We start from the raw sequence: 13,283 nt of genomic DNA, 5'->3' as shown, positions 1-13,283 counted from the left end.
GGGGTGGCTGTTGTGACCCACGCTGATGTCCCCCTCCCCATATAGGGTGCTCCTGGCGAGGATGGCCGCCCCGGCCCTCCCGGCCCTCAGGGTGCTCGTGGGCAGCCCGGTGTGATGGGTTTCCCCGGTCCCAAAGGTGCTAATGTGAGTATTGATCTTTGTGAGTTTTCTGCCCCAAAATGGAGCAGTGAAGGTCAGTGCAGGTTTGATCCCATCCTCTGTCCTCCCTGTAGGGTGAACCTGGAAAAGCTGGTGAGAAAGGACTGCCTGGTGCCCCAGGGCTGCGGGTGAGCTCCTTCTGCCACTCCGACCCCATAAAATCACCTTTTGGGGTTTCCCCTGCACTGTGCTCTGTGTGTGGTTGGGGAAACTGAGGCACAGGGCTGAGTGCCAGGGATTTCTCCTCTGCAGGGTCTTCCTGGCAAGGATGGGGAGACAGGAGCTGCTGGACCCCCCGGACCCGCTGTGAGTGTCACTGCTTCTCTTTTTGGGGACAGATGTGTGAAAGGTGGGGCTGGGGGGTGTAGCCCCTGGATCTGGGTGGGAGACCACCCCAGGTGTGCTGGAGATACAGGGTGGGCAAAACCCCCAGTGTTGAAATGTGGGGATTTTGTGTCCCAGATGCCCCACCCCGATGTGATTTTGATTTTGTCCAAAATCTTGGGGCGGGTGAGGAGCTGCAAAGGGGTGAATCTGGGATGGGGGGGGAGTGTCTCAGAGCCATCACTGCTGTCCTTCCTTTAGGGTCCTGTGGGTGAGAGAGGAGAGCAAGGAGCCCCCGGTCCTTCCGGATTCCAGGTGAGTGGGGACACATTTTGGGGGGGAGGTTGGGGTGATGCAGGTGGGCACCCCTCTAACACCTCTCCTTGTCCCCAAACAGGGACTGCCTGGACCACCAGGTCCCCCTGGAGAGAGCGGCAAACCCGGAGACCAGGTGAGGCCATTCATCCCTGGGCTGCAAGGGGGGGCTTTGCCCTCTCTGACCCCCCCCCAGCACTGACTCCCCCCAGTGCTGACTCCTGGCTTTCCCCTCCTCTCTGCAGGGTGTTCCTGGAGAAGCTGGTGCCCCCGGTCTTGTTGGTCCCAGAGTGAGTATTGCTCATCCTCTTGCTCGGGGACGGGGATCCTCCTGTCCCACAAAGGTTTGGGGGGCTCAGGGGGGAGCAGAATCCAAACAACTCCACCAAAGCCACCGGACCCTCACAGTTCCAGTGACTCAGTGTCCCCTCTCCTCCCAGTTCACCCCAATCCCACTTGGGATGGATGCACTGCCCTCTGGCCTGAAGACAGTGCCATTGTCTCCCTCACCATAACCTTGGGGGGCTTCTCTCTCACTGTCTCCCCCCACTATAGGGTGAACGTGGATTCCCCGGTGAACGTGGCTCTCCTGGTGCCCAAGGGCTGCAGGGTCCCCGTGGGCTGCCCGGAACACCTGGCACTGACGGACCTAAGGTGGGTGACAGAGGGTGGGTGGCACAGTGCCACCACCACGGATCCGTGATGCCATCGGAGCCCCAATGACCGCATCGCTGTTCTGCTTTTAGGGTGCAACTGGTCCGGCTGGCCCCAACGGTGCCCAGGGTCCCCCAGGGCTGCAGGGAATGCCTGGTGAGAGAGGAGCAGCTGGCATTGCTGGCCCCAAGGGTGACCGGGTAAGGTGATGCATCCCATAAGTGTCCTGAGTGAGATCAGGTCTCGGCTCGGCTCACACTCATCCCATCCCACAGGGAGATGTTGGTGAAAAAGGACCTGAGGGAGCTCCGGGCAAGGACGGCGCACGTGTAAGTGGGACATGGCCATGAGGTGGGCTGGCAAAGGATGCTCACAGAGACCACGTCCTCATCTGTCTCTCTCCCATAGGGTCTGACGGGTCCCATTGGTCCCCCTGGCCCCGCTGGCCCCAACGGCGAGAAGGTGAGAGCAGCATCACAACGCCCACGGTGCGCCCCATAGAATGACCCCAGTGCCTCCACCTCTCCATCTTTTCTTTTCCAGGGTGAATCCGGCCCTCCTGGTCCATCTGGTGCTGCCGGTGCCCGTGGAGCCCCTGTAAGCACAATGTCTACAGCCCCTGGGTGCCTCTAACCATAACCCTAAACCCCCATCACCCCCCTTATCAACCTCCCCCATCTCTCTCTGTTAGGGCGAGCGTGGCGAGCCCGGTGCCCCTGGTCCTGCTGGATTTGCTGGTCCCCCGGTGAGTGTTTCACCCCAAAGCCCCCATCACACAGCCACGTTATCACCCCGTGTCCTCACCCCACTCATGGTGGCTGCTGTCCCCATCAGGGTGCCGACGGACAACCTGGTGCCAAAGGCGAGCAGGGAGAGCCTGGGCAGAAGGGTGACGCCGGCGCTCCTGGTCCCCAAGGTCCTTCCGGCGCTCCTGGCCCTCAGGTACAGCCCCAAAATGGGGCAAATCCCCAAATTTGGGACATCACAGCCCCAGTGCAGCTCCCGTTTGTATTTGTAACCTGTTTTTCTCTCCTTCCCAGGGTCCAACTGGTGTCACTGGTCCCAAAGGAGCTCGCGGGGCTCAGGGTCCCCCTGTGAGTACCAGAGGGGTGGGCTTCAGGATGGGGAAGGAGTGGCCGTGGGGCTGAGCTGTGTCTGAGCCTTGTTTCTCGTCTCCCTCTGTTCACTGATTCTATGATTCCCTCCCCAGGGAGCCACGGGATTCCCCGGAGCCGCCGGCCGCGTGGGACCACCCGGCCCTAATGTGAGTCTGGGGGCGTTCTGGGATTGCCCCCACCTGGGCTTTGGGTGCTGCTTCCCTGTGCTGCGTGTTGGAGGGGGCACTGTGTCCCTACACGAGCACCTGGGGTTTTCCTCCTCAAGCCTTTGATGCCGACTTTTGGCCATTCCAATGATAGAAAAGAACTTTTCCAAGGAAAAGAGCTCCCCGACCAAGCGGCGCTGTGATGTGGGTGATGAAGATTGGCCACCTCTGGTTTGCGCCAACGCTGCTTTCCTTCCCTTTAGGGTAACCCAGGCCCCCCTGGACCCCCTGGCTCTGCTGGCAAAGATGGCCCCAAGGGTGTTCGTGGCGATGCCGGCCCCCCTGGCCGTGCTGGAGACCCCGGCCTCCCAAGGCCCCGCCGGCCCCCCCGGCGAGAAGGGCGAACCCGGCGAGGACGGCCCCGCGGTGAGGATTTCGGGGGTCTCCTCCCTCTGTGCACCCCCTGACTGCACGGTGCCATTGTTTTGGGTCTGATCCCCCTCTCTGTTGCCCTGCAGGGTCCCGACGGCCCCCCCGGACCTCAAGGCTTGGCAGGACAGCGTGGTATCGTGGGTCTCCCAGGACAGCGTGGTGAGAGAGGCTTCCCCGGACTGCCAGGGCCATCGGTGAGTGGGTGGCTCTCATTCGGGTGCACTGAATCCTATGGGGTGCAGATATGTGGGGGCCTCAATGCTCTGGAGCCCGTCTCAGGGGTCTCTAGCCCCTCGGTGCAGCCCGTGGAGACACCGTTTCCAGGTGGTTTGGGGTTTTGCAAAGCTCCTTTTCCCCACCAGGAGCCGCTGGTGCAAGGCGTAAAGCCGGGGCAGGAAAACCATTGGTGGTTATTTGTTGCAGGGGGGTCTGGGAGCCATAAAAACGGGGAAGGGGCTGCGCTGGGGTCTCTCCCACTCATGCACTTTTTCCCTCTCTTTCAGGGAGAACCTGGAAAGCAAGGAGCACCTGGCTCTGCAGGCGACCGAGGTCCCCCCGGCCCCGTGGGCCCCCCTGGGCTGACAGGTCCTGCTGGAGAACCCGGGCGTGAGGTAAGCAAAACCCCAGCATCGTCACACCAGCACCGGGCATCACCGACCTCATGGCACAGCTCAGCTCCCGGAGCTCCCTGGTGTCTTTTCTCCAGCGTTGAAAGGAGACTTTGCACAAATGCTGCTCCACCCCAGGGTTGTAACATCCTCTCTTCCTCCTAGGGCAACCCCGGTGCTGACGGACCCCCGGGCAGGGATGGTGCAGCTGGCGTGAAGGTGGGCTTCCCATTCGCACCCCATCAGTGCTCACTGTCCCTGTGCCAAAAGCCATGGGGTTTTGCACAGATCTGACCTCCCCACCCTCTGCTCACAGGGTGATCGTGGTGAGACCGGCCCTGTGGGTGCCCCTGGTGCTCCCGGAGCCCCCGGTGCTCCTGGTCCCGTTGGTCCCACTGGAAAACAAGGAGACAGAGGCGAGACGGTGAGTGCTGCATGAGGGTTTAGGGTCTCATTATGGCTGAAAATCTGCTGTGATTCCCCTCGAGGTTTGTTCCTTGCACCAGTGCTCCAGCTGAGGGCATTTAAAGATGCTTTGAGGCATGGGCAGCTGCTGATCGTCACTGTTGCTTGGATTTGGGGAATGGTGGGAGGGACTGATTCAGACACCCCTGAAATCCTAAATTCACGGCTTCGAGGTGGTGTTTGAGGTCACTGGCACCTTCTGATGTCCTTTTTTTCTCCCTGCAGGGTGCACAAGGGCCCATGGGTCCCTCTGGTCCCGCTGGAGCTCGAGGAATGCCGGTGAGTGATGCTGAGCACACCAGCACATCCCACGTGCAAAGTGCGGGGTGCTGCGTGCCGGGCAGGGCTCTGCCCACCCTGAGCCCAACACGGCCATGTCCCCACTTCAGGGTCCCCAAGGGCCTCGTGGTGACAAAGGTGAGACAGGAGAGGCTGGAGAGAGAGGGCTGAAGGGCCACCGCGGCTTCACCGGTCTGCAGGGTCTGCCTGGACCACCCGTAAGTTGGTTTGGGGAGCGCCGAGCCCCCCTGTGGGATGCGGCTCCTTTGGGGTCTCTGTGGCCACCGAGGCTCTGCCAGGGCTGATATGCTGACCACAGAGCTGTAACCACCCCGGCTTCCTCCTCAGGGCCCCTCTGGAGACCAAGGTGCTGCCGGTCCCGCTGGTCCCTCCGGTCCCAGAGTAAGTCCTAGCAGTGGTGTTTGGGGTGGTGAAAGGGGAAGGAGCAGCAGTGCCCTCTCTGGGCACCTGCAGCCTCTGTTAGCTCCTGATTGCTCGTTAGCACCAGGAGTTAACGGCTCCCCATCGCCTTCCCTGACCTGAGGCCGTGCAATGCCTTCAACCCCCGTTTTGGGGCTCTCTCCTAGGGTCCCCCTGGTCCCGTCGGTCCCTCTGGCAAAGACGGCTCCAACGGCATGCCTGGCCCCATCGGTCCTCCCGGTCCCCGCGGACGGAGCGGTGAACCTGGCCCTGCGGTGAGTCCCAGTGTGGGGAGGCAGGGAATGGAGTCCAGCTCGCAGAGCAGCCCATCAGCATCACTTCCTTCTCCCATAGGGTCCTCCTGGAAACCCCGGTCCTCCCGGTCCTCCCGGTCCCCCGGGCACCGGCATCGACATGTCAGCTTTTGCCGGACTGGGTCAGACAGAGAAGGGCCCCGACCCCATCCGCTACATGAGGGCAGACGAGGCGGCCGGAGGGCTGCGACAGCACGACGTGGAGGTGGACGCCACGCTCAAATCCCTCAACAATCAGATCGAGAGCATCCGCAGCCCCGAGGGATCCAAGAAGAACCCAGCCAGGACCTGCCGTGACATCAAGCTCTGCCATCCCGACTGGAAGAGCGGTAAGAGCTCCGTGTCTGCCTCTCCCATCCTCCCCTCCTCCCCAAAGAAGAGCATCCCCAGCATCCTTGCACCGACCTGCACTCAGCTTGGGTGTTAGGAAAGGCTTCTGCTCCATAAGAGTGGTTGGGCACCGGACTGGGCTGCGCAGGGAGGTGGGGCAGTCGCTGTCCCCAGAGGTGTTGGGGAGCTGTGGAGATGTGGCACCTGGGAACGTGGCTTCGTGGGGATGTGGCAGCACTTGGACTTATCTTAGAGGTCTTTTCCAGTCTTAATGACTCTGTGCTTCTATCAGTGGGCATGGTGGTGATGGGTGGACATTTAGACTTGGTGATCTTTGAGGTCTTAATGACTCCTAGCCCTCCCCAACCCCATGAACATTCCATTTGTCCTCCCCGCTGCAGGAGATTACTGGATTGACCCGAACCAGGGCTGCACCTTGGACGCCATCAAAGTTTTCTGCAACATGGAGACGGGCGAGACCTGTGTCTACCCGACCCCCAGCAGCATCCCCAAGAAGAACTGGTGGACCAGCAAGTCAAAGGACAAGAAGCACGTTTGGTTTGCAGAGACCATCAACGGCGGTTTCCACGTAAGTGTCCCCCGGGCGTCCTTTTGGAGGATTGATCCCACCTGGGATGTCCTTCCTTGCAGTTATGTTGATGGATTTTAATGAAGTTTTAGAGGGTGATTTTTGAAGGAATAGAGTTGGGTCAGTTTAGCTCCACAAATCAAAGGAAAAGGATGGGATGGAGCAGCTGAGGTCCCTCTGTTTGTTTGGCCCAGAAAAGATGAGGATGAGGGGAGGCCTCACGGTCCTAAAGCCCTTTGTGACCCCTTATGGCCCTACAGCAGTGTTAGGAAAAAGTTCTGCCCCAGAGGGTGTTGGGCATGGAACAGCCCTGAGGTGCTGGAGCTCAGGGAGCATTGGGAAAATGCTCTCAGGCATCGAGTTTGGGTTTTGGGTCAGGTCCTGTGTATCCTGATGTACAGAGGGCAATCAGCTCATGGGTGGGCTTCAAGGACCTTTCCAACCCAGCCATTCCATGGTTCTGTGATCTTTAAGGACCTTTCCAACCCAGCCATTCCATGGTTCTGTGATCCTTAAGGACTCTTCTAACCCAACTATTCTGCTATTCTATTGGTTTTATGATCTTTAAGGATCCTTCCAATCCAAACCATTCCATGATTTTTTTTCAGCCGTCTGGGAACCTGAAGTATGGAAGTCTTCCCAAAAAGCCCGCAGGCTTTAACTCCTCACCTCTTCCCTCCAGTTTAGCTACGGCGATGAGAACCTGTCCCCCAACACCGCCAGCATCCAGATGACCTTCCTGCGCCTCCTGTCCACCGAGGGCTCCCAGAACGTCACCTACCACTGCAAGAACAGCATCGCCTACATGGACGAGGAGACGGGCAACCTGAAGAAAGCCATCCTCATCCAGGGATCCAACGACGTGGAGATCAGAGCTGAGGGCAACAGCAGGTTCACCTACAGCGTCTTGGAGGACGGCTGCACGGTAGGTCGCCGGGCGCCTGCAAAAGAAAGGTGTAGATGGGGAGGTGGGGTTGAGGCTGTGGGGATGGGTCCGGAGCAGCTGACAGCATCCCTGCCTTCCTTTTTTCCCCAGAAACACACTGGCAAATGGGGCAAGACTGTCATCGAGTACCGGTCGCAGAAGACCTCGCGCCTGCCCATTGTAGATATTGCACCTATGGACATTGGCGGAGCCGAGCAGGAGTTTGGCGTGGATATTGGCCCAGTCTGCTTCTTGTAAAAAGAGTTGTTTTATTTGTGTGTTTGTTGTTTGTTTGTTTGTTGGTTTTTGTTTTGTTTTTTTTTAAAAAAAGGAATCCAGCCCAATACCATAAAAGCAAACCAATCCCACCCCGAGGACCCGTACGTTCCCATCACAACTTCTGCACTGAACGGATGGCACGACCCCGTGCTCCCCTTCGGGACCCTCCAGCGCCGTCACCGGGCAGACTGCGACATAAAACCATGGGCTTATTTATTTATTGCCTTCCTGGAAGGCCTATTTTTTTTTAAGTCGGGTGGAGGTGGGAATCAATCTGGCAGGTATGACGGCCCCTCCCCATAAAGGGATCTGGCAAATGCAGGTATCGCGAATCCCCTCCCCTCCCCGTGTATCACAGCAGGAGTGCTAATGTATCATACAACAGAAATGGTGCTATTCTTGTAAAACAAGTCTGTATTTTTTAACATCAGTTGATATAAAAACAAAAAAAAACTTTTGGTGGAAAGTAAAGCAGCTGTGCGGGTCCTTCTTGTGTTTGTTTGCTGTCCAGCCCCTTCCCTTTGCCCCCCTCTAAGGGTTTGGGGTCAGATCTCAGACTTACAGGTTAGAGATATGGAAAGAGGAAGAAACCACGACTAAACAAATCCCTCAGACAAAGAAAAGAAAATCCCTCTGACACTCCTTCCTCGGGTCCCATTTTGTGCACGTACAATTTAAGGACAGATTCTGCAGAACTGAAAGTGGAAGAGTTCACGGCCATGGGGTGCACACACGGACTCCTTGTAATAAAGCAGCTCTGCCTTTAAGCTTTATTAAAACACGACATATGTAAATGCTGCTCTTAAGCAGCTTGCTAATTGGAGGGAAAGCCCCGGAAGTTTAATTGTTTTTAACTATCTTCAAAAAAATTAGCCCAGTGACCCCGTGAGAGCTGCTGGCCCACAGGTTTCACCACAGCACTGCTGTTACAGGGCCAGCTTTTTGCACCAGCTGATAGCAGTCCTTCATTAAGAGAAATTATAACTTGAAAGGATTAAAAACCCCTTTAAAGAAATGCTACTTTGGGGCCCTGGTCTCAGTTTTAAGTGCTGGCAGCTGGCAATGCTGCAGCTGAAGCACCTGAGGCAGCTTTCCAGGGCTGGGAGCTGCAAGAAACGTTGGCAGAAGAAATTCATTAGAAAGGATTGGAGGATTAAGAAGGATTTTCCAAAATAAACGCCCTTTATAAGGCCAAGTGCCACATGACCCAGAGGGCACCCCCAATTACCAGGGCTCTCCACAAGCTGTTTCCCTGCTCAAATAAGCAGCAGGATGGGGGGATCCCGCAGGCAGCCCTCTGAGCTCTCCCTCACCCGGTAAAAGCAGCTCTGCTTTTAGGACCTGGCTCCAGGGAGGAGGAGAGCATCTGTTATCTGCAGCCAAAGCACCACAGCAAAGGGTTGGGGGTCATCAGGAAGCTCTGCTGCCACCCACGAGGGGGCACAGAGTCACCCTACGCTGAGGGCTGCAGGAAGCTCAGGCAGCAGGACGAGGAAGGGCAGAGCGTGTGACTCCTACAGCTTCCTTACAGAAAACTCAACTCAGCAGAGTCAGAAGCTGATGGGGGGTTTATCAGCATGGGGGGTGAGGAGCTCGTGATGAGATGGGGACGGAGCAGCGGCAGCCGCAGAGCTGAGGTCCATGAACCCAAATCCTGCAGCCTGCATGGGAACGGAGGTGCTTGGAGGGCTGCTCTGCTGGTGAGGATTTCAGCCCTCGTTCCCCCAAATCACCAGCAGGAGACAAGGGGTGCTCAGGCAAGAGGTGACACGATGCCAGTCACAACGCTGAGCGCTCCCTCTAGGACAAAAGGTTGATTTCCATAGGACACAGACACAGCATTTCCTCAGTTTCGATGTAAAGACACCACTCATCACACGGCCCTGCTTTAGTAAGCAGACTTCAGCTCTAGAAGCTCTGCTGGGAAGACGCTCCACCTCTTAAAAACCAAAGGGCATTTTTATTTCACACTTGCACAAAAGAAAGCCTCCTTCATTGAAAAAACACCAGAGCCACTTCCCCTGCAGCCTTTGGCCCCTTTGTTTCCACATAGAGATGGATGGAGAACAGCACAGGGTGCGCACAGAGGAAACAGGGAAGGCTGCAGTGATGTGGTTCCAGAAAAACTACAAAGGGCAAAAGCAGAACAAAGTTCTCCAAGCTGCAAACACAGCAAGCAGACTGCAGAACTGCAGCAGGCTGAACTGCAGCATCAGGTTTGTTTGCTCTGCCGTCCTTTGGGAACGATGGGCTCCGGCGAGGTGAGCCTTTGAAACACAAAACTCCCCAATCTTCAACAAAAATCAGTTCAGGTCTGCGCTCACTCACAGCAGGCACAAACACAGAGCAGCACTGAGCTGCACCTTCCCTGGGTTCAACACCAGGGAACTCAAAGCTGCTGAATGCCGCACGCCCCAAGCAGCGGCTTCAGAGCCACGCATAGATCAGAGGGTCAAAGCCACAGGGACCCTTCCCCACACCAATAGCACCCTGCTTAATGAGGCTGTCCTCATTAAGACCGGTGTTTTAGTATCGGGTCGCTGGAGGCAGCCTCAGCTGCCAGCAAAGGAGAAAACATTTCGGTGGTTTCAATTCCCTTTCCTCCTACTAGTGCAAGTTACTCAGGTGAAAGCCTGAACACCTCATCTGTTCATTCCTGGCAGAGAATTATCCCTTTTTATCAAGTTCTGCTCTGAAAGATGCCAGTGACAGGCTGCCAGCAAACAAAATTGGGATAAATCACACAGAACCAGTTAGCTTGCCCTGAAAGGAGCAGACCGTTAAACCTCAAAACTCAAATCTAAGTCTTTGAGATCCTTGGACCCCAAGGCACAGAGCTCAAGTCCTCAGTTCTACACAAAAACCAGTTAAAGAACTCAAGAGGAAGTCAGGCCTCTCACTTCGGAAGGGACCTGGAGGCTTGTACGTGAACACCAAGGATGTCAGGGACAGGCCAGCAACGCAGCCCAGCTGCAGGTTGCAAAGTGCAAAAGGGACCCAGAGCCTTCAAGTCTCTCCTGAAGTCACTCGCAGTCCTTCTGCTTCCATTTCAAAAAGTTCCTTTTCTACAGCTACACGTTTCATATTTCACCAGGGAAATCCATCTGCACCATCAGCACCCTCGGAACACAGCAGCGAGCTCAGGGTTTGCTCAGAGCCACGCCGTGCCCGGACGGGGCCGGCAGAGGGGGCGGCTCAGCCGTGGAGTTGGTGCTGCAGTCGATGTAGTGGTACGTTTCCACAGAGCTCTGCGTCCTGCGGCCGATGGAGGAGAGCTTCACCGACGTCCTGAGGGAAAGGAGAGCAGCTGAGTGGGGGCGGGGGGCCAGGGGGAGATCCCTCCGTTAAATGCAATCAGTGGGTTTCATCGTCATTTCATAAGTGCCCCCTGTAAAGCTGGGGATTTTCTCAGGTTTTTCGCAAACCTACCCAAGAGCGCTCACTGCAGAGAGCAGTGGTGAGCAGAGCTGCTGAGTCCAACCCCAGAACACAGCACCCATCATGTAGAAGCTCCATTCGGAGCCATCTGGCATCTTCTCTTCCTCTCCAGCTTACATTTTACCTGCCTGTGCCACCTGGCCTGGATTAAAGCTGACACAGTGAACCAGGCTGGGGTGCTTGCCGAGCACAATTTGTTCTGTGTGCCCCAGACTTGCTGCGGCACCAGTTCCATTCTGAGTCAGGAGCAGAGCTAAACCTACCTCATGAAGATGACTATATTATGCACCTTCACCTTGGGAAACGTGCAAAAGAAACTGGAAGAGACAAAAGAGAGAAAGTGGTCAGCACAGGCTAAGCAGCCTAGCAGAAATGACTGCACTTATTGGAATCTTCTGATGTAGTTTTACCTCTGGTGTTAACTCAACATCCAAAACCCCAACACAACATCCTGACAAAGTGGCCTTTCAAGTCATTTCTAGCAAATGGTTGTTTGCCAGAAAGTTAGCAGAAAGCAAGTCATTTCCAAAGCAAGCAATAACTAAAGCAGCTCAAACCTGCTATACACAAAGAACAGCAAATCCTTACTACACATAGGAGAAAGGTCCTCCCATCTCCACCTTCACTGTGAAATTCACCTGTAAGCAAAAATACATCCACTTGCAGTTTGATTACTCACTTCAAAACACCCCTGTCAGAGTATTTCCTGCATTACATTGCATTTCAGCTGCTGTGCAAAGAGCATAGCCAGGAGACTATTTGCTAAGCAAAGCTTCAAGGCACAGATGCAGTGCCCTCAAGTTAGCTTGAGACACCACATCAGTTCCACACATGACTTAGTGATGCTTACAGTACACACTGCAAAGGCAAATAAAGACAAATACCAGCTTGTCACTTAGTGGCTGGATGCTGGAGATGTTGGAGATCTGCTGGCTGCCCACCACGGTGTTCATGTACTGCACCTGACTGGTCAGACTGTCCACTGTCACTGAGTAGAAGTTGGAGTTCCTGATCTGTAAAGTGGCCTGAAAGGACAGCAGGGAGACACAGGTAGCAATAACATTCCTGGCAGCTCAGCACAGGATTCGTCCCCTCAAGAACAGGGATGCACAAAAACTTTACCGTGATGGCAAGAAGGACAACAGAGTTCTTCCTGTCGAACCAGACTTGAACCACCTTAATGCCTCCATCATCCACCAGGACAGAGTGTGGAAAGAGGAAGAAAACGACCAACCCTGAGATCAGAAGGCAGAGCAGCACCGACAGGAGGACATAGAGCTTCCTGGAAGAGGCAGGAAATGGGTCACAGCCTTTGCCCTAACACAGCATCTGCAACTGCAAGACATCTTGTATCCGAAACCCAAACTTGTCAGCAAAACCAAGCATCTGCTCTTCCCTAAAAGATACATAGAAGTGCTGCTCTAACATTTTTCATGTCTGAAATTGCTCAAAACAGCCACCCTTTACACAGTTCACTTTTCGGTAATGAGTAACCAAGCAATCTTTCTTCCCCCCCAAAGCATTCTCAGAATCTACTAATGGTGCTGTTGGGAACGCAGTTTCTTTCTAAAAGCTTCTGTAAAGAGCACAAAAACAAAGCGTGTGACTGTTTCCACATTCACTCCTACGATGGGACTTAACAGAAAATATTTAAAGTGAAAGTTTAAGTTGTATTTGTTGGCACACTTCAGTGAAAACAAGGCATGAGATGAAGGAAAAGCTGAAAAGCTGCAGACCGCATAAAGCTCTGAGCTGTGGCAGTCAGTGACAGAAGAGCCCTGTCTGCTCTTTGCAGAGGTTTAATTATGTTCCTACTACACACTTACGTCCTCTGTGGACGGAGCCTCTGGTCGCTGTAGGGTATCAAAGCCACCAACTCATTTACTTGTTCTGGAAAGCAGAAGGAACAGTGACCAACTCCGTACAATTGCAAAACCTTTTAAGTAAGTAAGGAACGTTGCAGCACCTCGCTTTTTGTGCTAAGGACAAAAGGAGCACTCACCTGTGGGAATGCAGCCAGTGCCCTGGCAAGTGGGGCAGGTGATGCTGTCCTGACCCGTGAATTCAACGTATGGAAATTTGGCAATGTCCTCATTGCGGTCTCGGCTGTCGAGTAAATCATCATCACCATCATCATCCTCGTCAGCCTTCCTCCTCCGCCTGGAGGCAGCGCTGTCAGCAGACAGAGAAAGTGCAGAACCCATTGCAGCTGTTGAGGAAGAGCTGCACAGACAGCAGCAGAGAATTCAGTGCGTTTGGTGGCGGACAGAGAAACCCCACCTTGAACCACGGGCAGGAGGGGAACAACCCCTCCTAACCCCAAAACCCACTACAGACCCTCACACACAGGCCCCCACTTCCTCAGCCTTCTCCTATCTGAAAACCACCCACCCTCAGGTGCCCATCCCCCACCACAGGGTCCCTCCCAGCACACTGGGAACATCTCCCCCCAGGAACAGCCCCACACAGCCCCCCCAAAGCAGAGACA

At 55.3% G+C, this 13,283-nt stretch overlaps 2 protein-coding genes across 3 annotated transcripts; one reads left to right on the top strand and one right to left on the bottom strand.

The window, feature by feature from the left end:
• The first annotated feature begins 51 nt into the window (after positions 1-51).
• LOC100540311 (collagen alpha-1(II) chain) lies at positions 52-7,721 on the top strand. The gene is given in 29 exon segments (XM_010726815.3): positions 52-144; positions 234-287; positions 412-465; positions 745-798; positions 881-934; positions 1,044-1,088; positions 1,354-1,452; positions 1,545-1,652; positions 1,728-1,781; positions 1,861-1,914; positions 1,996-2,049; positions 2,144-2,197; positions 2,287-2,394; positions 2,493-2,546; positions 2,663-2,716; positions 2,980-3,081; positions 3,083-3,142; positions 3,235-3,342; positions 3,652-3,759; positions 3,922-3,975; positions 4,073-4,180; positions 4,447-4,500; positions 4,611-4,718; positions 4,849-4,902; positions 5,088-5,195; positions 5,275-5,563; positions 5,966-6,153; positions 6,836-7,078; positions 7,190-7,721. Coding segments are annotated over 29 exon segments (2,661 nt in total). The 5' UTR covers positions 52-114; the 3' UTR covers positions 7,337-7,721.
• A 789-nt stretch (positions 7,722-8,510) lies between these two features.
• Positions 8,511-13,210, bottom strand: TMEM106C (transmembrane protein 106C). Of its 2 annotated transcripts, XR_796473.3 has the most exons (8): positions 12,798-13,210; positions 12,622-12,685; positions 11,918-12,077; positions 11,680-11,820; positions 11,384-11,433; positions 11,059-11,112; positions 10,787-10,948; positions 10,554-10,645 (listed from the first exon to the last, which is right to left on the bottom strand). XR_796473.3 is itself a non-coding variant. In XM_003213900.4 (7 exons), the coding sequence occupies exons 1-7, from the start codon at positions 12,997-12,999 to the stop codon at positions 10,498-10,500; spliced, it is 819 nt and encodes a 272-aa protein (XP_003213948.1). In that variant the 5' UTR covers positions 13,000-13,207; the 3' UTR covers positions 8,511-10,497. The 2 variants fall into 2 exon arrangements, 1 of the variants encoding a protein (XP_003213948.1); XM_003213900.4 differs by lacking the exon at positions 10,787-10,948 and having other exon boundaries at positions 8,511-10,645; positions 12,798-13,207.
• Between the last annotated feature and the right edge of the window lie 73 nt (positions 13,211-13,283).

Source organism: Meleagris gallopavo, unplaced genomic scaffold (assembly GCF_000146605.3).
Source record: "Meleagris gallopavo isolate NT-WF06-2002-E0010 breed Aviagen turkey brand Nicholas breeding stock unplaced genomic scaffold, Turkey_5.1 ChrUn_random_7180001856830, whole genome shotgun sequence".
Classification (NCBI taxonomy): domain Eukaryota; kingdom Metazoa; phylum Chordata; class Aves; order Galliformes; family Phasianidae; genus Meleagris; species Meleagris gallopavo.
This window is presented reverse-complemented; position numbering and strand designations above follow the sequence as displayed.